Here is a 26,928-nt window from a genome sequence, read left to right as displayed (position 1 = left end):
AGAGTGGCAGCAGACCCCGGTTTAGTAATTTATGAACAACTTGGGGCCCTCCTCCCATCCCACCTTTCCTGGAGGGCTGGGTGGCTGCTGCCTGTGGGGACCAGTGCCCAGTGGTCTCCGTCCATGCCACAGCCCTGTGTCCAGTTCCTCCTCCGAGAAACCTGCATAGCTCCTGGTGCTGGTGGTGGTTGGGAGCCTGCTCCAGGTGTCTGGTTAGAGGGGCACTGCCAAGGGGCATTCTGAGCATCAGCATTCGAGCAGTCATTCGTTTCCCTTGGGCTGTGGCGCTCAGCAGGACATTGGGAGGTTACACCACCTGGGACCCAGCCACCACATCATGTCTTAGACACCTCTTCGTGGTGGACTTCCTGATGTTGCTCATAACTAGCTGCATCTGTAGTGAAAATAACTGATAAGAATGCTCTTTACATTTCTTAAGTTTGTGTTAATCTCCCTTTTCCCTGGACTCATTGCTGTATGCCACGTCTACTGTGCACCACTGTCTCACACTCACCCAGTGCGGAATCTGCGGGGAAATCTCAAACTCACATGTTCCCCAGATTCGTTTCCTTATGTAGATTATAAAGAGTTGTCCCTTTTCCCGATTTGGTGGTAAGGTGGTAGCCAGCAGGTTGAAGAGCATGTGAGCCAGGTTGCTGTCATTTATTTTGCCAAGTTATTTGTACAGATTCGGAGAACATCACACTCAAGTTTCTATGTGTGTATGTTTTGCGAGTTTTATAATCCATACAACTTTTGTTTTGAAGAAATTTTTGCCTTAGGGCATGCGTGTTCGCCAGAGAGAGTCACAGTGAGAGGAAAAATGAGAAATCACTCCCTAGGGGGGATGGCCACACCGCAGTCCCTTCTCCCAGGATTTTCGGCACGCACACACAGGCACCTGCACCTGTACCCAGCGTGATTTTCAGGGTCCAGGAATCAAACATGGTTGGCCATGTGAGAGGCACGCAATGTAATCACCACGCCATCTGCTGGTCCCTCTGGGGAACTTTTAAAAATGAATAACAAGAAATTATTTTGAAATTTATCTCTACTTTATAATTTTTACTTTTTTTGCTTGTTAATTTAAACCACATTTTCTTGCCACACATAGACTTCCTTAGTAACACTGCATTTTGGGGAGGTTCTTTATGCCAAAGGGTGCATGCCAAAGGGATACCCCCAGCAGGGCCTGTTTATATTGCAGTCCTTTTTCCTCCCAGTTCTTCTTCCCAGCAGGGTCCATCGGGTTCTTCATCCCATCATGGGCACACATCCACGTGACAGCGTGTTTTTCAAGTGAGCCAGGCTAGAACTCAAACCCTGGTTGGCCATGTGGCATCTGGCTTCCACCTAACACTATACCACATGGTTGCCCCCTGCATTTTGGTTTTCAGAAGTACTCTTTATTTTCATATAATCTGCTAACTTTTTCAGTGTTTTCTACTTGATTACTTCTCTTTCCTCGAAAGTGAATTAAAATAATGTGATTCAGTCCAGGTTTGGATCGAACTAATTTCATCAGTTTCCCAAGTGTTATTCGTAGAGATGTTTTCTCTTCCCTTTTCCTGTAGGGTTTGTATGTCCCATGTTAGTGCTTCTTTAAACAGGAATGGGCAGGGCCCAGCAGGTAGCGTGGTAGTTAAGGGGCACTGGACTCCCACATAGACAACTGCGGTTCGAGTCCTGGACCTGTTGGCTTGCTTTCTCACGCCCCCTCCTCTCCCTTTCTGTTCAAATGTTATAAATAAATAAAGTTAAATAAAAATAATTTTTTTTTTTTTCAAAAGCAGGAATGGGCAGTGGATATGAGCTGAAGGAATATTTATGAACAAGTGAAATACAACCTGGCCTCACTAATGAGCAAAGAGATTAAGCTAGGAGGTCTGGCCTGTCAAATTATTTTTCATAGTGATGATCGGTGCCACCACAGGTGTGGAGAGAACGGATGCTCTGATAGTACTGGGAAAAGCTTGCTGGCACCACCTTTCTAGACGGCAAATGGGCAGGTATATTCAAGGATCTTTAAATATCCATGCCCTTTGACCAACATTTGGGGTGTTATCTTTAGAAAATAGCCAGAAGTAGTATCAAAGATTGAAAGATAGTCACAATGTGTAAAAAGGCAAAATGAGGGAAACTATCTAAACCCAACATTAGTGAAATAGGTACTAGTGATTTATAGTATACCCCCAAGCTAGACGCTTCACTAAAATCTTATTTTAAATAATACCAAATGATGTAGAAATGCTTACAAAACATTTTTTTAATCAAGTCTTAAAACATAAGTAAAATCCTGAGTTTGAACAAGGTATCTATAAACACATGTAAATACTAAAAAGACAAAAATTATTACTATATGTTATAACTAGCTGATTTTTTAATTTATTTATATTTAACTTTTCCATTTCCCAGGATTCCTGTATTGAATATTTTTTAAAAATCATAAGAAAAATACTGGGACAGCACTGTGGCCTAGGGGTTAAATGAGCTGTATCCCACATGGCCAACCATGTGGTTCAAGTCCTGCATCCAGTGACTTGAGAAACACACCACACACGTGTGTTTGTGCCCCAAATCTCCACAAGATGGAGGAGGGAGGATTATGGCGTGACCATGCCCCACCAGGGTACTTTCGCCTTCTCCCGCTCCCTCCCTCTCTGTCTCTCTGTGTTGTCTGTCTCGTATCTCTCTGGCAAGTGCATGTTTCCTCTGGCAGTAAATTTTTACAAGAAAGAAAAATACTTAATCTTTTAAGAGGCAGGAAGAGACAGGATGTGTTGAGGTGAAGGTGGTCACTCTGTTGTGACTCCCAACAGATGTCACTAGCTCTGTGGCACTGAGTTTTTGAGTTGACACAGAGTAAAGGCGGTTCAGTATAGGGCGCATGCGCTCGCCAGGCAGAGAGAGACAGAGAGACAGAAAGCAAGAAATCATCCCCCAGGAGGGATGGCCACGCCGTAATCTCTTCTCCTCCATTCTCCTCTCGGGATCTTGGGCACGCACGCACACATGCCCAGCGTGAGTTTTAAGCCACCGGGTCCGGGATGCGAACCGCGGTCGACTACATGGGAGTCCAGCGATATAGTCATTATGCTAACTGCTGGTCCCAAAGCATAGTTTTTTCATAATAATGTGTTTTCTGTTAACTGTATGAAGACCCTCTCATATATTTGAACAATTTTTTTTTTTTACTGTGGGTTCTTTTCTTTTTTTGGAGAGGTTTTTCCTATAGGGCGCATGCACTTGCCAGACAGAGAGAAAGAGAAATCACCCCCCAGTGGGGGTGGTCACGCCATAATCCCGTCTCCTCACACCTCTCGGGATCTTGGGCATGCACACACACACACCTGGCGTGAGTTTTAAGCCACCGGGTCTGGGACGCAAACCACAGTAGACAATGTGGGAGTCCAGCGACATAGCCATTACACTAACTGCTGGTCCCAAGCTGTGGGTTCTTAATACCTCTTAAAAGTCAGGCAGGTGCAATACAAAGCAATATGAATTGATCCCACGTGGGAAGGTTCCCAGTTTAAGTCTGGAGACCTCGGTGAATACACTGGACACGCACTGCCCATGAGCCAGGCCTGGCTGGAGGCCGTGCATGGATCACTGGGTCAGAACCCTTGTTGGAGTGCTGTTGCTCTCGCTCTGTCTCTCTTGCTTATGTAAGAAATAAAGGAGCTTTAAAGCATGTTTGAATACCCCTTAAAGCATTGTTCTGATATTTGAGTTCCTGGCTCTTCATTGGAGTAAAAATCTTAGAGGCAAGAAACCTTTGAGTAGGAAATGAGTGGTAGACTCTCTTTCTGTGTGTTTCTGTCCTTTCTCAGCCCAGCATACCACAAGCTTGTGTAGTTTCCTGCATTCGAGAGTTCATTAGTGACGTGCTGTAAATGGGGTGTGGTGTAGGTGTGTGTTATTGGAAAAGGTCCCTCCCCGTCACCTTGGAACCTCACTGAACAAGGTCGTAGTTGAGTTTTTCTTGACCCTTGAATGGGCTAGTGAGGAATAAGGAAGGAAAGGGGCTTTTTCTGTCTTTTCATAGATGAGGGAGAACAGGTCCATCTGTCCTCGTTACTGGAGCGTACCAGCGTGCACAGGAAGCAGTGTAGTGAGCCTCACAAACATGGCTGTCAGCATCCTGCTGCTGTCCTGCCTTCTGTGCCTCCCCTGCTCTGCACCCTCCTCCGCAGTGATGAAGGAGAGTGGTTGTGGTCATCGTAGTGATTGTTCTCTGAGGTAAACGTTACAGACATCGAAACGCACAATCCTAGCCTTGCAGTTTCAACCAGCGGCTTAAAACCGTGTCACCCAGGGGTCTCAGCTTCATCACCATCTCCCCCGAAAGCCTTCCCAGGCCCCCAGCCACTCGGGGTTTGAGAGCGTTGCCTGATTTTAGAGTCCCTAAATAGTTTGTGAGTGTGTGAGCTCCCCTAGTTGATGCTATGAACGGAAAAAAACGTGTCTAAGAAAAGAAAGCATTTAAATTCATTCAGACTATTTAAGTGTGTTTGTTTTAAACACGGTGGAGAATGTGTGTGCATGCAAGAGAGGAGGAGCAACCAGAAGCACCCTCAGCCGGGGCTCACCATGCCGGGATCTCCTTCCCCTGCCCTCCAGGTAGTCAGGATCGTGGGTGCGCAGGCTCCCAGCACATTTTCAGGCTGACCCGGGAATCCAAACCTGTGGCATTCCGACTCATTATCATGAATAAATCTCGTTAGGTAAAGTGCTAGTGAGTGTGTAACAGATTTTATATTTAGAGTTGTTAACATTAAGATGTCTGTTCTTTTTTCTTTTAAAGAATCCTCGCAAGGCTCGTGTAACGCGGCGTTTCATTGTAGTAGAAGGATTGTATATGAACACCGGTACTATTTGTCCTCTCCCAGAACTGGTAAGCAGCAGCCGTGCTCAGTCCCTGTAGCTGTCGGGCTTTTGGGCAGATCGCCTTTGCTTGTGACTACTTTCTGTTGATAATGTCCGGAGTGCTTTGCTCTTGAGGCAGCGTAAGCACATTTTGATTATAACAGGGAAGTAAATTAACATCAGATGCCATTGCTGGTGTTAAAAGAGTATCATGACTTAACTTTTAAAAACCAACTTTATTGAGTGAAAATGACATTTAACAAGAATACCTACCTCAGGTGCACAGTGCGATGAGCTTCGACAGACGTAAAACCCCATTTTCACCACCAGCATCAAGACACAAGGGCATTTTTCTCTCATACCTCTGTGGTCAGCACCTAGTCCTGGTCCCAGACAGCCTGGGACAGTCTGTTTTTTCTTTCCATAGAATAGTTTTACCTTTTGTAAAATTTCATGTAAATGAAAGCATATGATGCGTATTTTGTAAAACTCAGCTTCTTATTGTAGAAACAATGCCTTTTTTCTTTTTTGGTGGTGTTTTTTTGTCGTTTTATTTTTTTAAGATTTTTCCTGTAGGGCATGTGTGCTCACCAGAGACAGACAGACAGAAAACGAGAAATCACCCCCCAGGGAGATGCCACAATCCCTTCTCCATTTTCCTCTCAGGATTTTGGGCATGCACACACATGCGCCCAGAGTGAATTGTAAGCCACTGACTTCAGGACTTGAACCACGGTTGACTGTGTGGGGAGTCCAATGACATAACCATTACGCTATCTGCTGGTCCTGAAACACTGCCGTTTTCCCTGAAGCAATGCCATTTTTAGAGAGCATAACCGCTAGGATTTACTTCATTGAGGTGAGATTCACTTTCCACAGCATCAGTTGTTGTGAGGTATATGTCAGCGGCATTTGGTACATTCAGCATATTGCACAGCCAACACCTGCACTAGTTCCTAAACCTTCACTCCAAAGTAGACCCCTTTGCCAGAAAGCAGGCCTTCCCTCCGCCGCTTCCCGTTTTCCCTCTCCCTAGCTCCTGGCAACTGCCAATCTCTCTGTGGACTTAGCAATTCTGGCTCTTTCGTATAAATGGTATCATATAATATGTGACCTTTTACATCTGGCCTTACTCAGTACAATGTTTTTACAGCTCATCCACATCGTACCGTGTATCAGTGCTTCATCCTTCATCCTTTAATGCTAAGTGGTATTCCATTCTGTGGATATGCCACATGTTGTTGATCTGTTCACTCAGCAGTGGCTTATTTGGTGGGTTGTTTTTCACCTTTTTGCTGTGATGAATAGTGCTGCTTTGAATGTTTGTGTTCAAATATGTATTCGAATCCCTGTTTGAATTACTTTATGTCTATACCCAAGCATGAATCGCTCAGTTATGGGGTAACTCTAGGTTTAATTTACTGAGGAGCTGCTGTACTGTTTTCCACCTTTTTACATTCCCATCCGGTTCTGCACATCGTCACCAACATTTGTTACATTTTCTCAGGGTTTTTTCATTTGTTTTAGCCGTCCTAGTGAGTGTGAAAGTGATATTTCATTGGCTTTGACTTGCATCTCCCATGTGACTAAGGATGTTGATCATCTTCCCATGTGCTTATGGCCATTTGTGTATCTTGGAGAAATGTTTATTCAAGTGCTTTGCCCATTTGTAATTAATTGGTTTGTCCTTCGGTGTTCAGTTATGAATGTTCTTTATATTTAAGATACCGGAATCTTATCAGATGTTCTATTTACAGATATTCCCTCCAATTATGTGAGGTTTTGTTTCACTTCTTTGATAGTGTCCTTTGATTCACAAAATTTTTAATTTTGATAAAGTCCACCCTATTTGCATGTGTGTTTGTGTCATATCTAAAAATCTTTGCTAAATCCTAGGTTATAATGATTTACTCTTTTGTTTACTTCTAAGAGTTTGTGATTTTCACTCTTATATTAGATCTAGGGTTAATTTTGAGTTAATTTTATGTGTAAATTGAGGCATAGGGGTTCAGCTTCATTCTTTTGTGTGTGGTTATCTAAATTGTCCCTGCATCATTTGTTGGGAGTTTGAAAGGAATCACATTGACTATGTAGGTCACTTTGAGATTTTTTTTAAATGAGTTTAATTTATTTGTTTGTTTGTTTATTTTCTTCAAATGAGTTTTCCCAGAGAAAGACAGGTAGAGAGAAAGGGAGAATCAGAAAGCAAGCCACCAGGTCCAGAATTCAAACCATGGTTGGCCATGTGGGAATTCCAGCGCCTTAACCACGCTACCTGCCAACCCGGAGAGGTAAAATCTTTTTTTTTTTTGGAGAGGTTTTCACTACAGGGCGCGTGCACTTGCCAGACAGACAGAGACATAGAGACAGAAAGTGAGAAATCAACCCCCAGGGGGGATGGCCATGCTGCAGTCACCTCTCCTCCGTTCTCCTCTCGGGAACTCACGCCTGGCGTGAGTTTTAAGCCACCAGGTCCGGGACATGAACCGCAGTTGACTACGTGGGAGTCCAGCGACATAGCCATTACGCCAACTGCTGGTTCCCAAAATCTTAATGATAGTTAAGTCTTCTAATCCCTGAACATGGGCTATGTTTCCATTTCTTTCAGCAATACTTTGTAGTTCGTAGTATATAAGTTTATCTGTTTGGTTAAATTTATCACTTAGTATTTGATGATTTTTCATTCTGTTTATAAATGGAATTATTTTCCTAATTTCCTTTTTAGATTGTTCACTGACGATTTGTACAAATACACAGGTTTTCGTATATTGATCTTATGTGATTGCTACTGAACTTATTAGCTCAGGTAGTAATTTGGTGGGTCTTACTTTATATATAAGACCATGCCATCTGTGAGTAGTTTTACTTCTTCCTTTCTAATTTGGATACCTTTTTTCTTGCCTAGTTACTTGGCTAGAGTTTGTACAACGGTGTTGGCTACAAGTGGTGAGAGTAGGTATCTCTGTCTTGTTCTTGATATTAGAGGGAAAACTCTTATGTCTTTCACTATTGAAGTATAATGTTAGCTGTGAATCTCTTATAAGTACCCTTTATCAGGTTGAGGGAATTCCTTTCTGTTTCTAATTTGTTTAGGGTTTTTATCATGAGAGGCTATTGGATTTTGTCCAGTTCTTTTTCTGTAGCACTTGAGATGATCATTTGAGTTTTTCCTTTCATTCAATTAATGTGATATTTTTTCTTTTGGGGTATTTTTCTTTCATTCAATTAATATGGTGTATTCTGTCAACTATTTGTCAATGTTGAACCATTCTTACATCTGAATTTAAAGTAAAAGGTTTCATATATTATTTTTCAAGGTCACTATTTGTAAGGAAATATATCCTACTTAGCACAAAAGGAACGTATCTGTTTTCTTGCCCTGTCGTTTGTAAGCATGTGAAAGACTGGGAGTAATGTGGGGGACAGAAGACTGAAGATGCCAGGGCTCTCACAGGGCCACACAACCCAGCAACTCGGTGGCAGCACAGCGAGTACCGAGTGTGGAGACACGCGTGTGCACGAGCAGTGGGATGCCCCAGGTGCATGATGCAGACTGGGGTTTGACTCTCCGATCGCTGTTTTCTCACTGATTTGTTTGTTAATGTGCTGGTACTGTTATGTTGTTACTAAACCTTTTCTAAAACATTTTTAGAAGTTAAATACTTCAATACTTAACTGGAGAGACAGAGAAAAACAGAGAGAAAATGTTGAAGGATGAAAAAGGACATTGAAAGATATAATCCTTCCCAGATTCATTCATTCATTGTTAGTGGAAATCCAGACAAAAGCCTCGTGGGAAGTCACCCACACTGATTAGCAAGAGTAGCCCGTAATTTTTTTTTAATGGGGAGAGATCTTTGTCACAGAGTATGTGTGCTCGCCAGAGAGACAGAGTACAGTCATTTATCCTCACAGTGAGATCTGCAAATTGTGTGGGCACTGAAATGGAGAGCCTAACTATTGCTAGCAGAGCAGAGGCAGGTTCCCTGGTGGCAGTGTTTTCAGGTGGGCCGCACGGTGTCTGGTGTGTGTCTCTGTGTCCAGGGCCAACTCCACTGTGGCACTCTAGCTGAGCAGTACTGTGATGCCTGCCTGAACCACACTTCCCCGACACACGTGTTCTCCCCTAAAGTCACATGACCACCTTCTGACACGTGACAACTCTAAGCAGCGCTTCAGTTGGGGGCATTTTAAACAAAATCACCACAAAAGCAAAAAAATGTGATGACAAACGTACCAGTAGACATAGGTCATTGTTTACAGTATCTGAGCAGAAAGAGCTGCCTGCAGGGAACACGTATGTCAGATGGCTCCAGTTCTCCACCCGCACAGCTACTTGACTATGGATGACCTAGAAAATGCCCCAAGTGTTGATTTTGGGTTGCAAATAATTTTCAACAAGTAGATGGATCTGTACTTGCACAGTGAGTGAATATTGAGGGCTAATAGTACTTACCTTTTGAATTCAATTGTATTTTTTTCCTCGCAGTATATTGTATATGATGCTGACCATCAGTATTTTAAAGTCGTGTTTTGTGTAACACCCAGGTGAAGTTAAAGTACAAGTACAAAGCAAGGATCTTCCTGGAAGAAAGCCTGTCGTTTGGAGTTCTCGGGAAGCACGGCCGAGGCCTCACTGAGCACTATGGGATCAATGTAAGTTCTCCTCTGGCAGAACATTCTCCTTGTAGAGGAGACAGAGCTCCATGCTGCGAGGTGGCACAAGACTGTGCTCCTCACTGATTAGGAGGGCTGCAAATCCTTGCTGAGCCCAGGGTGCCTCTGGTGAGCCAGACCAGAGCCCCGCTTTTCTCTGAACCCATAAACTCAAAAGTGGGAGTCATGAAATCTGTTCTGGTTACATGGTAGCATTTGATCCTGGCTTTTAGTGATTCTTACCTAGAGTCAAATTTTTCTTCCATTTAACTCTTAAAATCATTAAGATCTATGTCAGAAACACCGCTGGCATGGATTCAGCAAAGCCCTGCAAGTTCACACAGCTGAAGCAAGCCTGCTCCATTTCCTTCTGTTGAAGGCAGTGGGCCAGACACTCACAGTGCTTAGAGGTTGGGCTTCTGGGACTACAGGACAGAGAGAAGCGGGTCAGGCTTGTGCTGGCCTTTACCACTATGAGAGGGTAGGGTTACAGGAAGTTTTTCTCCAAAATGTGTGCCAAAAGCCTTGCAACCTGTGTTACAAGTTTTACACAGAGTACAAAATCACCTTAGGTCGTCTGCGTCCTCAACCTGTACAGAACTAGGGAAGCAGCACGGAGTAGAGGGAGTACCACGTGAGGTCAGATGGAGACACACTCTGATGTCGGCAGTTCAGTGCACCTAGGAATCTAAGAGACGTGGAGCGCCGGCCCCTAGCACAGCAGTCAAGCACCATGCATAGGGAACTATTGATAAATCCCACACGATCACCCACAGTTCATATTCCAGCTCTGGCAACTTGAAAAACACCAGGTACATTTGCATGCATGCCCCAAATCCTGATGGAATGAAGAAATGAGAGTTGCCCCATTAGGTAGTACTCTCTTTCTCTTCCTTTTCTATTTCTTTCCTCTTCCTTCCTTTTTCCCTGGAAATTAAAGAACACGTGTGTGCACACACCTGCACTTACCTGTTATTTCTTTGGGCATGCTAATAATTTTGTGATTACATTTTTTAGGAGGACTCACCTTTTAAAAATACACTCTGAAATCTCTCTAGATGAACCCTGTGAAGTCAGATTTGTTGTAAAGAAATGATAAGAATAGGGGCCAGAAAGTGGCATATTGGTTAAGGCTCTGGACTCCCACATGGCCAACTGCAGTTCAAGTCCCAAACCCGGCAGCTTGAAATTCAGGCATGTGTGCGTGCACACTCAAGATCCTGAGAGGAGAGTAGAGAAGGGATTGCAGTGTGACAATCCCCCCAGGGTTGCTTTCTCATTTCCTCTCTGTCTCTCTGGTAAGTGCACATACCCTATGGCAAAAATCTTTTTAAAAAAAAAAAAGAGAGAGAGAGAGAGAAAGAAAGAAAGAAATGACAAGGACAGGTGGGCCATAGATTATACATTGTTTTCCTTGGGGGTGACAGGATTGAATCTAGATAATGGGGATTCTTTATTCTGTTCTCTTTCCTTCTGTATATGAAGGACAATTTTTCATAATAAAAGGCTAAAGGGATTTTTTCTTAAAGAGCAAGACTGCAGAGGCTTCTCTGTTGGATCTCTAGAGCACTTAGAAAAATACCACAAGCGATCTAGTAAGCATGGCCATCCGTAAGTAATTATAGAATGCTGACCACGAGCCCAGAGTGGAACTCTGGGCCGGGGGCACCATGACAGAGGAGGAGGAGCTGGGAGCCAGGAACGCAGAAGCTCACCGGCCCATCGGGTTCCTCCACTGACCAGCTGGCCCATGTCTGCCAGGGCTCTGTTGCCATGATGTTGGGATAGGCTCATTTCATTTCTGAAATAATGAAAAGTAAATTGAACATAGGAATAAAGTTTTCAAACTTCGGTAGATTGTCACTTATCTCAAGTGCCTCTTTGGGGGAGGCTCTAGAACCATTGTTTTAGCCACAAAATAATCTTAGTTTATACTTCTGACTATTTTGAACACCAAACAGCTTTGGGTCATCTCCTTTTTCGCCCACTTGCTGTGTACTGAAATGGCAACAAGCCTGAAGCGAGCCTCTTTCAGGGTGGGCCGTGGAACTGCAGTCCTGTTAGCAGCAGATGTCGTGTGCTTTGTCCCGCTTCAGTAGCTAGTTTGAATCCAGATGTTAACAGATGGGACTAATGTGAAATTTTGTCTTCAGGCTTGGTCGTGGTTTTATTTTTCCCTGTAAATGAGGACTAACGCCTGCTGCCCCTGTTTTGGTAGATCGATGACATCGACCTCATCAGTGCCAACATGGAGAACTCACTGGCTTCCATTGGTGGCTTCTGCTGCGGCAGGTCTTTCGTAATTGACCATCAGGTAGGTGCTTCTAAAGGCAGAATCACAAACGGATTGCCTCATTGGCCACCTCACAGTGGGACTTTGAAATATACAGGCTTCCTCTTAGTTTCTATCTAAAATCACCTAAAATACTTATTGTTACAGGGTGTCTCACCTTTAACAAAAGTCATCTTTCTGTTGCGTGACTAACGTTACTGATGGCTGGCTCTTACCCGTGAGAATCAGTGCCTTTTGCGTGTTCACCCAGAAAAGGCAGAGAGTGCCTGTGTGTTCTGACTCACTTGTTTCTTCTCAGCGGCTCTCTGGCCAGGGGTACTGCTTCTCAGCCTCCTTGCCACCTCTTCTCGCTGCTGCTGCGATTGAGGGCCTCAACATCATGGAAGAGAATCCAGGTATAACCTCTTTGTTTTTTAAGTTTATCTTTTTATTCCCCCACCCACGCCCTGCTGTCCACCCCTAGTCCCAGCTGAACTGCATGCCCAGGGAGGTCTGGGATATGGACCTGAGGCCTCTACCCTGGGGTCTAGCCTTGCCATTGCCTGACCCTTTGTCCCAGGCGCGACCTCTTAAACCCAGGAAGTCAAAGAGGCCTCAGATTGTGTTAACTATGTTACTAGTTTGCTTCCTGTTAGAATTACCTAGAGGAAATTATTTACCAGACAAAACTTTTACTGTGAATTATATTATCTGGCATTTATGGGAAGAACGGCAGTGAAGAAGCTGTCCTCCCTCAAGGACTTGACTCTGCTTCTCCACCCAGCCCCCCAGCTTGGACCTGGAACCAAGCATAGTTGGCTCCCTTGTGGGTGGAGATGTAGGCAGACAGGCCAGGTTAGTTCTGGGCCAGATGGGTGGAGAGACGTCTTGGGGGTAGGAGGGACCCAAGGCAGTTCTGGGCCTGGGTGGAGAAGCACTGGGGGAGGTCAGTTCTGGCCTGATATTTCCATTATGTAACACGCCAGTCGTCAGCTGGCCTACACTTCTGAGATATCTGCTGAAGCTTGCTGCCTTTTGGTCTGTACATTTATAAGTGTTGCTAGTTGTTCCCTTCAGCCTTTCACACTGAGCCCAGACCTGGTTTTCCATCAGAGAACTTACTTAGTTGACCAAATAAAAAGTGCTGAGAATTTAACATTCGGCTGTGGCTGGAATACCAGTACCTTACCAAAGCTTTTAACAGGAAGGGAGGGAAGGGAGAAGAGGCCTTATGTAGTATTTCTGAGTCCCACACTGACATTCAGAGAAGCAGAAAGCATGTGTGTACATTCTGCCACTTGTCAGACGGGCTACAGTCCCACCTCCTGGTCAGACATTTTCCATTTTTGAATTTTTCTTGAATAAAAAGAAAGTATCAAGAAAAGATTATAAAAATTACTACAGTTCTTCACCAGATTTTTAAGGGTCAAGAAATAAATACTAAATGCGCCCTTTTATTCTTAACCAGAGTGTCTATAGAATCTTGGTAAGAACAAAAATATTATTTGGCTCTGAGCTCATCATCCCAGCTTTTGCCGAAAATGGGGTGGGGCGGTGAGAAGTGGTCACTTCATACCAGAGAGGAAGCCAGGCCTCCCAGGAGCACCAGCTCCTGCTCTGAGTGCTGGGAGGGCTAACAGGTTATAGACTGAGGATCTTCTCCTGGGTCCTTCAAATACACTAGGTCAGCACTTGTCAGGTATTCCTAACGTACTGTCACATGTATTTTTCCACTTAGGTATTTTTGCAGAGTTAAAGGAAAAGTGCAGACAAATTCATAAAGCCTTACAAGGGTAAGTTTTATATATTTTCAACCAATATAAGTGTATCTGCCATACTTAACTGACAGTTTAAATTTTGATAGGCTTGGGGACCAGCAGGTGGCGTGGTGGTTAAGTGGTGGTTAAGGCTCTGGACACTCCCACATAGCCAACCACAGTTGAAGTCCCAGACCTGGTGGCTTGCTTTCTCACTTTGTGTGTGTGTGTGTGTGTGTGTGTGTGTGTGTGTGTGTGCACGCGCGTCTGTCTGTCTCACTCTGGTCAAATTAAAATAAAATAAATGAATAAATAAATAAAACTAAATAAATAACTCTTTTAAAAAAATTTGATAGGCTGGGGTCAGTTTGACCAATCTGCAACTAACAACCCTAAAAATGTAGGTCCTTCTCACATGGGGGGAATGCTTTATTCATTGTGTCGCTGTTGTATAGAATCACAACTTTGTTGTTCTACAATGAAACAAAGCCACTAATGAGATATAGAAGCTCAGGAAATGAGAAGATGAAACTAACATTCCACCATCTTACCACCAGAAACTAGAGTAATCCGCGGAGCACCTCTCCTCGCTGGTACGGATAGATGACTGTGGTTGTGGTCTGTGATTAGATCCCATGGGGGCCAACCGTACTCTCCATGTTACTTTTAGAAAATGACTGAGTTTGGACCAGCAGGTGGAGTGGTGGTTAGGATGCTGGACACTCCCACATGCCTGACCACAGTTTGAGTCCCGGACCTGCTGACTTTCTCTCTCTCTCTGTGTCTCTGTCTCTCTCTGGTCAAATTAAAATAAGTGAATGAATAAATAAGATCAAAATAATTATTTAAAATTAAAAAAACTAAAAGTTTTATTTTAAAATTAAGACAAGGAAAGGAAACTGGTGAAATTAAGTGAATTGTATGCTTCTATCTTTTTTCTTTTTTTCTCTTTTAACTACACAAGAGTACTTCAGGATTTCACTGAAGTTAAGAAAGAAAGAGAGCTTGCTGACGTCTGTATGCAGATTTCTGGTCTTGAAAATGACCTCACATTGCCCAAGGTGTTTCTTTTGTCCTTTGCTAAGGTGGAATGTGCTTTCTTGGTAGTCGAAGTCCTTCTCTTGCCAGATTATGGAAACCAGAGACTGCTAAAAGGACAGGACAGCAGTTTGATGAGTAGATCACAGCTGTTCCGGATGAAGGCAGGCCGAGGCAAAGCTCTGCACAGACAGCTGGGACTCTGGGACTCGTTGCCCAGTTGGTGGTACGGAGATGTACTGGCTCCAGCTCCACTGGTCTGTGAGTTGTGGCCCAGCCCAGTACATGGGGCCATTGAATTCTCCACCACCAACCTTGGGTGCCATTCTCACTGTCTGGAGTGTAGCACATTTCTTCCAAGTCCAATCCTCCATATTCCCTGGCTCCTTTACATCTTTTCTTGCCAAAATCTCCAACGCTCTGTCTTCACCCACTTTCAGCCGACAACCTCGCCCGGTGCCGCCACTCTGAAACTCCCTCATTTTCCCTAGCAAAAAAATATACCTTTGAGTGTCTGAACCAGTGCTCTCCTGTGGAGCCAGAAGGTAATTCCAGTTCTCACAGCCTTTCTTTTTTCTCAAGGGTTAAGCGCCTTTGGTGACCCTCAGCTTTATTGCCAGTCTCTCTCCTGAGCCATTCAGTAGCATTTCAAGTTTTCTCTGTCCCCTCCTGTCTTTAAATTCCTCCTGCCATGACCGTACATTCATTCCCCCGGAACCTACCCTTTGCTTCTCTGAGTAGCTGATCTCCTGAGTGGCCTGTTCTTTCTTCACATCCTCTTCTCTCATTGCGGTAGAAACTTCCAAGGTCTGGCCTCACTCTTGGACTTCAGTGCAACGTGGAGCTCCCCAGGGACCGCTGTGGTGCTGGTCCCTGCAGAGCTTGTCTTTTTTTTTTTTTGGACCGATTTTAGCTGTAGGGCACATGCGCTTGCCAGAAAGACAGAGAGACAGAAAGTGAGAAATCACCCCGCCAGGGGGTGGCCATGCCACAATCCCTTCTCCATTCTCTCAGGATCTTGGGCATGCACACACACACACCTAGCATGAGTAAGCTACCAGGTCCAGGACTCGAACCACAGTCGACTACATGGGATTCCAGCGATGTAGCCATTACACCAACTGCTGGTCCTAAGTTCGTCTTAATTATGGGTCAGGTCAGCACTATCCTTTGGGTTCTGCTATCCTTCTGATTGTCATTCTGTGCCTTAAATTGTTTCCTTTTGGTCTCCGCTGATGGCCCTCTTTGAAGACCCTTCTCTCTGGGGCTTAGTCTTTGATTCTTTTCTTCTTATTAGCTTCTTGAAGAATTGCCTTCTTGCATCCCTGAAGCTTCAGACCATCTCGGGACACCTGTTGTGGACAAGTCACAAGTTTGTATCTCCGCCATGTACCACTCCTCAGGGTTCCAGGGCTCATGCTGGTTGCCTGCTCGTATATTCACTTGGAGGGCTCCCAAGGCACCTCCTGCCAAACACACACCAGGATGTGGGAGCAAATCATGCAGGTACCTGGACAGTTAGCAAGGTCCCCAAGGAGAGCAGCATGACAGGAGGGGAGGAGTTGGGAACCTAGTGGAAGGGGAGAGCCAGACTGCAGGGCCATAGGAACGACAGGAGCTTTGGCTCAGGAGACGGGAGATTGCAGCATGGCCATCCCTCCTTAGGGGGCCTTTCTCACTCCCCACCAACTCTCTCTGTCTCCGGTGAGCACATGCACCTGTAGCAAATTTTAAATGAAAGAGTGAGGCCAGTGTCTGCACAGTTTCCAGTAACACACCCTTTCTTCTGCTGGTCGGGGTGCTGTCACGTGCCAGTCTCCGTTTTTACCTGAATCTGTTTTTGAACTCTTCCTTTCATTTTATTAATATATTGCTCAATTTTCAGACTCTGTTGTGACTATGTTGGTCTTTCTCACTTCATATAAGTTCTTCTAAAATTATTGTGAGATTTCTCAATGGAGTTGCATTGAATTTTATAGTTAAAAATGGAGGAAATTGGGGCCAGCAGGTGGCATGGTGGATAAAGGCGCTGGATTCCCACATGGCCAATTGTGGTTCGAGTCCCAGAACTGTTGGCTTACTTTCTCTCTTTCTCTTTCTCTCTCTCTCTCTCTCTCTCTGGTCAAATGAAAAATAATACTAACAAATGGAATAAAATAAAATATTTTTTTTAAGAAATAGAAAAAATTACTGTTTGTGAACATGATCTACTAATTTGAGTCTTGTTTCCTTGAATGGAATTAAATTTTTTTTCTCCATAAAACCCTGTACCTTGGGGACCAGCAGGTGGCATGGTGGCTAAGGCACCGGAGTCCCATTTGGTCAACCATAGTTCATGTCCCCGACCTGGTAGCTTGCTTTCTCACTTCCTTTCTCTCTTTCTTTCTCTCTGGTCAAATTAAAATAATGATAAAGCCCTGTGCCTTTATAGGACCTTTACAGGGAACCTCTACATGTACCAAAGATTTTGTCGCTATTATGAGTGAGGTTATTTCCTCTAAATTTTGTTCTTGATGATTGTGATTTGTAAGAATATTGTTTTCTCTAAACTGATCTTATATCCAGCAGTCTTCCTAAGCTCTTATTAATGCCAGTGGCTTGTTCTATACTATTACATTGACATATGTAAAAGTCGTAGGATTTGCAGAAGTGGCTTTCTCTCTTTCCTTCCCAGTTCTTAGGCGCTTAGTTCTTTTCCCTTACTGCATTGTTCTGGGTCTCTAATACTGTACTGAATAGTGGCAGTAATAGCAGAGAGCCTTCTTTTTCCCTTGTATAGAAATGCATTTCTCTATTAAGTGTAGAATGTTATACAGTAAGTTTTTGCTGGGTGGCCTTTATCGAATTATTCCTAGATTTGGAGGTTTTTTTTTTTTCCAATCATAAATAAATGTTGAACTTCATCAAAATATATTCATACCATTGAGATAAAATGTAGGTGTGTCTTGTGACTGAATCACATTGGTACATCATCTGTGTTAAACCACCCTTGCATTCCTGAGAAAACTCTTACTTAATTACAATATATTTTTCTTTTTTCTTTTTTTTTTTTTTTGAGAGATTTTCACTGTAGGGCGCGTGCGCTCGCCAGACAGACAGAGAGAGACATAGAGACAGAAAGCGAGAAATCACCCCCCAGGGGGGATGGTCACGCCGCAATCCCTTCTCCTCCATTCTCCTCTCGGGATCTTGGGCACGCATGCACACGCGCCCGGCGTGAGTTTTAAGCCACCGGGTCCGGGACACGAACTGCGGTCGACTACGTGGGAGTCCAGCGACATAGCCATTACGCTAACTGCTGGTTCCCTACAATACATTTTTCTATACTTCTAGATTTATTTAGCTAATGTTTAATTTTTTTTCTTATTATGAGAGAAGGAAAAAGAATAAGCAGAGGGACAGAGAGAATGCAGTATTTTCGATTAAGAGAGAATGCAGTATTTTCGATGGGGTCTTGCTGTCACCATCTTCTGTCCCAGCCTTCCAGTTAGCTAGGGTGACGGGTGACAGGTATGTGCTACCGTGCCTGTTGTGCTGAGATTCCCCAGGCCTCCGTGTGGCCCAAGCCTCATGCCATCACAGCCTGGACTTGAATATGTATCTACATCTGTCATTTAAATGGACCCGGAATCTCACTGTGCCTGTTTAACATAGGGATCCACGCTATGGTAGCTTCAGTGAGTGGTCTGGCCGTTTGGCCATTGTCCACTGGTTTTCATTTGTGGAGCCACCAAGTAAGACATGCCTGATTGTGTATTCAAAGTAGGGTGGGGGCCTCCTATGAGCCCCTGACTGGGGGCTTTAGGTTGACCATCATCTGTGGTTTTCTCTCCTATGTCTGTATCACCTATCCTTTTTATTCTCTGTTTCTGTCTTTCCATTTCTATGATCATCTTTTTTTATCTTTTTTTTTGGAGAGGTTTTTGCTATAGGCTGTGTGCGCTCGCCAGACAGAGAGAGGCAGAGAGACAGAAAGCGAGAAATCACCCCCCAGGGGGAATGGCCACGCTACAATCCCTTCTCCATTCTCCTCTCGGGATCTTGGGCACGCACGTACACGCGCCCAGCGTGAGTTTAAGCCACCGAATCTAGGACTCAAACCGTGGTCGACTATGTGGGAGTCCAGCAACATAGCCATTACACCAACTGCTTGTCCCTCCATTTCTATGATAACCTTTTTCAGATTTTCCCTAGCACATTGTCTTTTATGAGTTTGGTTTGTGCGCTTTTATCAAAGCCTGTTTTCTTTAGTTGATTTCTTCCTTATTTTTATATATTCTTATCACATTGTGTTCCTACTCTGGTTCAGCTCCTTACTTTGAGCTCTGTCATTTTCTTTGTTTTTATCTGATAAGAAATTATAATAGTTGGCTAGATGGTTAATAATAATAATGGTTTTAGGGACCAGCAGATGGAGTAATGGTTACGTTGCTGGACTCCCACATAGTCGACCACAGTTCGAGCCCCGGACCTGGTGGATTAAAACTCATGCTGGATGCAAGAAAAGAAAGAAGGAGAAGGGATTGTGGCATGGCTGTGCACCCTGAAGGGTGCTTTCTCGCTGTCTCTCCAGTGAGCACACGCAACCTATAGCAAAAATCTCCAAAAAAAATAATGGTTTTATTATTTTCCATAAATACATCAAAAATGAACATTTTCAGAGGCAGCATCTTCCATGTGTAGTTTTAGGTAATTTTTTAATTTCCTCTAGTCAGCGATTCAGGTTGAGTCTGGAGCAAGGAAGGCAGCCTCTTGCCAAATTCGCTTCTGCGTGGCAACCTCTTGGGTCCCTCAGAGGGTGACAGTGACAGTGACTGGCGTCCGGCTCTGTCTCTGTCCTCATCACTGCTCGGTGTTTACCCGTCTGGTGAGAGGACATGTTGGCCAAGGCACTCCTTCACTGTAACACACCTTTTGCCTACTAACCCCAGGCCACACTCTGAGTCCATGTGGTTCGAGTGGGAGCCATTGGACACCCACTCCAGGGAGCCAGATTAGGGCGTTTTGCCTCACTGTGAGGTGAGCCCACTGATCAAAGCACAAGCTAGGTTGGGGCCTCAGGTGCCTGGTATCGAATGAAGGAAATCCAGCCCATTCGAGTCACGGGAAATACTGTTTGAAAAGCAGTTTTTTAAGTTCTCCACTCAGGGCCACCAGGTAGCATGGTGGTTAAACTGCTGACCTCCCACATGGCCTCCCACAGTCTGAGCCCTCTACCTGGCAGCTTGCTCTCTCACTCCCCTCGTCCCTGCTCTCTCATCCTTCTCCGGTGAGTGTATGTGCCCTGTACCACGTTTAAAAAATAACAAATAAATTTAAAAAATAAAAAAAGGTTCTCCCCTGACAGTATGTGACTTAAAAATAATGATGCTTCAGGGCCGGCAGGAGTCATAGTGGTTGGGGTGCTGGATTCCCATGTGGCCAGCTGTGGTTTGAGTCCCAGACACAAAGGCATGAAACTCATGCCAGGCCCATGTGCATGCAGGCCCAAAATCCCAAGAGGAGAATGGAGAAGGGATTGTGGTGTGGCCATCCCTCTGGGGGAGTAATTTCTTGCTTTCTGTCTCTGTCTCTCTGTGGCTCTAGTGAACACAGTGCCCTGTAGTAAAAATCTGTCTTTGGGAACCAGCAGTTAGCGTAATGGCTATGTCGCTGGACTCCCACGTAGTCGACTGCGGTTTGCGTCCTAGACCCGGTGGCTTAAAACTCAGGCCGGATGCGTGTGCGTGCATGCCCAAGATCCTGAGAGGAGAATGGAGGAGAAGGGATTGCAGCGTGACCATCCCCCCTGGGGGGTGATTTCTCGCTTCCTGTCTCTTTGTCTCTCTCTGTCTGTCTGGCGAGCACACGCGCCCTATAGCGAAAACCTCTCCCCCCCCCCAAAAAAAATCTGTCTTTAAGAAAAATAATAAACCATGATGGTACTTCTTAGTGGACAAGGTTACTACATCTGAAATTCACAAAGGAAATGGTTTTGAAAGCAGATTGCTTAGTGTCTAGGCGAGTCACTTATTAGTAGGTTCCCCCACGGGCCAGATGCTCTGGATTCTAAGGCCTAAGATACAGAACTGCAGCCTGTTGTTGGAGAGGGTCCAGCATCGCAGTTAGAGAAGGGGGTAGCCAGCAGCGCCCAGGCAAGAGGGCCTGCAGCCCCATCAGCCAGTGCTCATCTGGCTCTGCAGTTGTAGCGAGCTGAGCGGAGATCCCTGCACTGCGTAACTCAGTGTCAGGTGGATGTGCCTCACGGCACCGTGCCCAGGAGGTGGGCCAACGGCAGACCATGGGCCTCACTGCAGGGGCAGCAGCCTGGCTGGGTCCTCATGGTGGCCTTGTAGTCACTTGAAGATTTAAGATTTCACCCTGTAGAAGTCTGTCATCCTCCCCGAGAAGCTGCAGAAGTGCTTTTACTATCAGAAATTTTCCTTATAATTTACCAGAGATAAAATTTCAAGCTAAAGCCTTAGATAATAAACTAGGAAACCTGACGCTGTACATGGTAGCAAGTCATCCACGGAGGTATCCCGCAGATCCAATAGCAATGATGGAGCAGGCCAGCCTCCCCGCAAGTGGGCCGTGGGGGACACGGGGACTGGGACCTGGCTTGGGAAGCACTGGCAAAGGGAAGGGTGGGAGCCTGGACAGGACAGGGCAGGCCTCCCAGAGCAGGACATCCTCGGCCCCATGCCCACAGAAATGCCTTCTCTGAGACGAGGAAGCTACCCCGAGCACGAGTCGGCCTGCCTCTGTCAGAACTGGAGTGTCGCTGCCTGGTGTGCCCTGCCATGGACCTGTGTTTCTGTTCCTTTCAGTGGGCCCTGACATTATCCTCGTCAGATTCCTCTGTGTGAGGTCCTGAGCCCAAGAGGGAGGGATTTATGGCTGTGTCTGTTTCCTGTCCTCAGCATCTCTGGATTAAAGGTGGTAGGAGAGTCCCTTTCTCCGGCATTCCACCTGCAGCTGGAAGAGAGCACTGGGTCTCGGGAGAAAGATGTGAACCTGCTTCAGAAGATTGTAAATCTAGTAAGTGTCCAGTTACCCACATCACCTCTACCCTCATCCCAGGCACGGTTTCCCCATCATTTTTAAGAAAGATTTCTTGGGGGCCTACAGGTGGCAGGCATGGTGGTTAAAGTGCCAGATTCCCATATAGTTGACCACAGCTCAAGTCCCAGACCCAGAATCTCGAAAAACACACTGGACGCGTGTGCGTGCGTGCTCAAAATCCTGAGAGGAGATAGGATTGCAGCATGGCCATCCTCCAGTGGGGTGCTTTCTCATTTTCCCTCTCTGGTGAGCACGCATGTCCTAAGGCAAAAACTTTAAAAAAAAAAAAAGAGAAAGAGAGAGAGGGGAATATGCTGGCCCAGCCTGACCTGGAGCTGCCCTCATGCACTGTCTTCCCCGAGTTTGGCCCTGCCTGGCTGCATATGCAGCTTACCAGAGCGGGAAGGCCGCAGGCCTCACGGGACAGTCGTTTCAGCTCCCCCGAAGCTGCTGCACCCAGCACTCACAAAGCCAGGTTGTGGTGAGTGCAATCGGGGAGGCGTGGTGTGCTGGAATCACTCCCCCAGCTGTGGCTCAGAGTCCGTCCGGTGACCGTGGCCCTGATGTTCATGCGTTAGTAGTCAAAAAGGGAGGTGGACGACCACGACCACTTCTGCCTGGCTGCGGAGTGAGTCACTGGACTCGCTTTACCCTCTGCCCCTCGACTTCCTACTGGCTCCTACTGGGGCACTGAGAAGCATGTCCTGGAAAGCCCTCGCTCTTCCCTCCTCAGGACAGCTGTCCCTACCAGGTCTGCCCTCCTCACTGTCCTCAGGCTGCGTCTCCTGCTCCTTGCAAAGCCCCAGCACGCTCTGGGACACTGCCTTTTATGTCTTCCATGAGGAGGACAAAAGGGCCCCCGTGCTGCAGCCCTTCCCAGGCTAGGCTGGTCCCGATCACAGGCCCCCACCCTCCCTGGTGTGTTCAGGGAGGTCCCCGGTGCCAAACCCAGGACCTGTTCCCCATTACCACTGTGCCACCAGTTGGTTGAATCTGACATAAACCTCGTATGTATCTGAGAAGGAAATGGGGTTCGTGCTGCTGGTGGTTCCTTGCAGGGACTCCTGCTCTGCCTGGGGCTGACATGCGTGTTGGGGTCATGATGATGGCTGCCACCTCCCGTATACCCTCTCCATGCCATGACTGTTGGCGTGAAGGCCACCTCTGGCTGCAGGACTTCCAGCTCCAGCCATCCTCTATCCTACAGTGCTCAAACCATGTAACGTGGATGGTGTGATGGCTATGTCTCTGGACTCCCACGTGGTCAGCTGCAGTTCAGGTCCAGGCCCAGCAGCCTCAAACTCACACTGGGCACACATGCACACACACCCAAAATCCCGAGAGGAGGCTGGAGAAGGGATCACGTCATGGCCGTTCCCCCTGGTGGTGTAATTTCTCACTTTCTGTTTCTCTGTCTCTTGGGCAAGTGCATGTGCCCTATAGCAAAAATCTCTCTTAAAAAAAAAGAAAAAAAAAATGTGGTCTGAGTGGCCCTGGCTACATCTCCTGGTGCTCCATGATCCCAGGGGCTCATGACAACTACCCGCCACAGCAGAAGGGATGGTCCATTGCTGCAGTGAGTTCCATGCTCAGGTGTCACTTGGAGACGTAAATTTAAACTTTTGTTGGGGCTCCAGGGGGTCATGCCGTTGGGTCCCGGGGTATCTAAAGCCTGGCGGTCTCATCTCCTCTCCTCCCTGCAGTGCATGAGCAGAGGCATTGCGCTGACGCAGGCACGCTATCTGGACAAAGAAGAGAAGTGGCTCCCCCCTCCCAGGTCGGTTCCCAGGGAAGGACGGCCCTATGGGTCTCCCTTCTTTGCCTCTGTGGGATGTGGTCAGAACTGGAAGGCTAACATAGGTAGGACGAGGTGGAGCATCCATGCTCACATACAGGGCCTGGCCTTCTTTCTGTTCCTGAGCGGGGTGTGTGCTGATTTCCCCGGAAACCCCCTCAGACTCACTGTGTGGCCTCCCACTCGCCACGAAGTGTCTGGGACCCTAGGAGCAGACAGGGTCTGGTCATCTGGTATCTACTGTGTGCCCAAGCTGCGCCCACAGCTTCTGCCATGGGGATGCCCTTGCCGGGAGGGATGGCGGTCTGGATGGTGGTCGGCCACCCTTCCGGCCAGAGCAGACACTCAGCCGACACCTAGGAAGCCAGGCCAGGCAGGGTGTACCCAGAGTCAGAAGCCACAGCACAGGTGGAGGCTGCTGAAGGAGACCCAGCTCTGTCCTGCTGGCGCAGGCCAGGGATCGTGGACGGGGCACGTCACCTCTGCCCTGGGACAAGCTCAGGCCTTTGAGAGCAGGTGGCACATAAGCCCAGCCTGGAGAAACCAGTAAGTGACTGTCGGGTGCCTGGCGGGCACCACGGCCTCCAGCAGATGAGCTGGGTGAGTGGCTTAGCCCATTTCCGAGGGCTTAGAGACCACTGGCATACCTGGAAGCCCAGGGCCCATGCTGCAGAGGGCCTGGAGAAGACCGGGTGCCTCCGGAGGTTTGCCGGGGACTCTGCCAGCAGGAACCAGCAGGGCTCTGTGTGCTCGCTCTGGTAGCAGCTCAAACGCATCCTGACCGTCCTCCCCTCCACCCCCGAGCTGTCGCTGTCCCTGCCCAGGTGCGTCATCTACCTCTACTTGGTAGTTAGATGGCAGATTCGTGAAGACAAGGGCCATCCTGGCCTTGTGCCCGTGGTACCCCATGCCCTGGCCTCAAGCCCCTCAGCAGTCAGTAAATATGTGCCCAGTGGGTGAAGCAGGTGTTTACAAAGGCAAGAGAAGGCGGCAGAAGTCTGTCGAGCCAGTACATGTTTAGCTGCTTACTGAATTACGGGGACGAACACCCACACCTTGACCGTGCAGTGGCGAGCTCTGCCCTCTGCCGAGGCTACAGAGTCCCACGGCAAGATGCCATGACTGGGTATGCTCTGATGGCTTGGGCTGGTGGCTGGTACGTGCTGTTAGCTTGCAGGCCAACCCTGCCTGTCATACTGCTCACATCTGCCGCAGTAGCAAGGAAGCAGCAGCAGACAGAGGGAAGCTGGTGGGCGGGCTGAGTTGCAGGGGAGCCCCACAAAACCATGGTGTGGGATTGGTTCAGCCTTAGAGGGCGGCCCTTGCTGCCAACTCATGGTCTCTGTGTCCCTTGTTGTTTCTCAGCATCAGGGTCGTGGTCACTGTGGAACAGACAGAGGAAGAACTGGAGAAAGCTGCGTCCACCATCAAGGCTGTGGCCCAGGAGGTGCTGCTCTAGGCCGGCCCCAGGGCCTCTTGGCCTCCTGCACACGACACGCAGCTTCTCAGGCCCCCACTGGCCAGGCGTGGCCAGAGGAGGGCTGGGGGACCGTGACGAACCTGTTACCTGGCTGTGCAGAGCGGACCAAGTGCGTGGCCAGGAGAAGGATGCTTACACTTTTTTAAAAGAAAACACATTTAAAAGCCCGGGAACAGATTTTTTAAAGAGGAAAACTAGTGACAGTATATAACTGGTGTTTAAATTGTGCTATTTAATAGTGCTATTTAAATGTTTTATTATACTAGTATTTTCTATTCCTTTTTGTTGTCTTTTCAACCGGAGCTTCAGTTTCTCTGTTCTCCCTTCTCATGGCCGCATCCTGTACGCACTCCTTGACTCCGAAATGTCCCGTAGGAACAGGACTTTGCAGCTCTGAGGGAACACCAGCATAGAGGAAACCAAGTACGTGATTGAAGCCTCATTCAGCCCCACGTTTCCCGTCTTCGTCGGGGGAAAGCTAAATGGTGGCTAAAGGAACGCTTGTGTAGCTGTTGTAAACTTTCCATTATAATATATTTGGATCCTAGAATTTTTATATTTACTAAACATTAAACACCACTTCTAACCAGAGCATCCCTACCCAGAAAATACCTGTTGTAGTTCCGAAATGAGCAGTAATTTAAATCAGATACTATTTTATTTTAATGCAATTGAATTTTACATTTATTGTCTGTTGACTTCGAATCTGTCTTCGGAAGAGGCGTACTGTGTTGATCCTAAAAATACAAATTATGTCCTTTGTATTTAGACCATCTCAAAGATGTTCCTTTTTTGTATGGTGGGCTTGCCTTGGGAGGTATAACTGCAGGCTTTTTCTAAGCTGAGGGGATAGTTTCTTTTTTCAGTTTATCGATCCACATATCTAAAAGCAATGTGAAAGCACTGACAACATTTTTAAGCCCTCCGTTACCTGTCTCATGAGCAAGTCAAGCAATGCCGTCGGGGTCTGTGGCGTGTGCCGCAGTCGCCCCTACATCCTGCCCCCGTCCCTTTCACGGAGGGGAAGGGAACGAGAAATAACGTCCTTTTTATAATATATGTTCATATTAACAAATGGTCTTCACTGTCTTTTTAAATAACACCTATTTTTTTAATGTTCAGTTTCTATTTTGCTTGAGGTATTTCGTACATATGTGCCTTGTGATTGCTGCTGCTTTAAAGGATTCGGTGTTCTTTGGGGGACGAATCTGTTCTGTTTTGTTTTTTAATGAAATAAACCTCCATCCCTGATGGCCAGTCTGTGGGTGTGTGATATACCCACTGGGGAGTCTCCTGCTCCGACTTTCCGTAGCCCTGGGGTGGTGCCCAGCTCTCGTGCACATATTCTATTTTGTTTTAGGAAGTGCTCATTTCATGTATTGGTGTCTTTCTTTACACCTAACCAACGGATATATTGACTCTGACATTCCCTAGGTCACTATATAAGACAACAACAATTCCAGGGCCATTCTTTTCATAAACAGATGAGAATAGTAACTTTCAACCTTGGTTTATAATCCTTTGCGATTCAAAACAGCAATATCTAGATGTTTATTGCTTTTTAAAAAAATGATTGGTTTCTAGGAAAGATGGTGGAGCAAAACAGTGTTGCTTAGCTTCAGCCCTTGAACACCTGGGTTTTAAACAAGAACCAAAAATGAAGTCTATATATTAAAACTATAGCATGACTACAATGCAGTGACATATTTTAAAAAATCAAAAGGGGTGGGAGACCAGCAACTGACTTGGTGGCTAAGGTGCTGGACTCCCACCTGGCTGACCACAGTTCAAATCCAAGACGTAGTGGCTTGCTTTCTCACTTCTCTCTCTGTCTCTGGTGAGTGTGCATGCCCTGTAGCAAGTTTAAAAATGATGATGATGAGTAAAATTAAATCTTAAAAAAAATTTTTTTTCCAAATATGAAACACATACATTAAACATTCTCAGGACAGGCCATGCTGGGCTGTTATGTAAGTCTCAATTTAAAAAGGTTGAGGGGCCAGTAGATGACGGAATG

General features: G+C 46.3%; 1 protein-coding gene across 1 annotated transcript in view; it reads left to right on the top strand.

Moving 5' to 3' along the window:
• The window catches only part of SPTLC1 (serine palmitoyltransferase long chain base subunit 1), a gene marked incomplete at its 5' end in the record, with an annotated part of 52,456 nt that extends 26,294 nt beyond the window's left edge, over nucleotides 1-26,162 (top strand). Inside the window, 8 exon segments of the mRNA XM_027766115.1 lie at nucleotides 4,808-4,897; nucleotides 9,418-9,525; nucleotides 11,744-11,839; nucleotides 12,117-12,213; nucleotides 13,536-13,590; nucleotides 21,495-21,612; nucleotides 23,340-23,413; nucleotides 24,797-26,162. Coding sequence (XP_027621916.1) covers nucleotides 4,808-4,897; nucleotides 9,418-9,525; nucleotides 11,744-11,839; nucleotides 12,117-12,213; nucleotides 13,536-13,590; nucleotides 21,495-21,612; nucleotides 23,340-23,413; nucleotides 24,797-24,890 — 732 coding nt within the window.
• Nucleotides 26,163-26,928: the final 766 nt, after the last annotated feature.

This window comes from Tupaia chinensis, unplaced genomic scaffold, assembly GCF_000334495.1.
Source record: "Tupaia chinensis unplaced genomic scaffold, TupChi_1.0 Scaffold141173_1, whole genome shotgun sequence".
In the NCBI taxonomy this organism is placed as follows: domain Eukaryota; kingdom Metazoa; phylum Chordata; class Mammalia; order Scandentia; family Tupaiidae; genus Tupaia; species Tupaia belangeri.
Note: the sequence above shows the minus strand (reverse complement) of the source record. Positions and strands in the feature narration are given on the sequence as shown.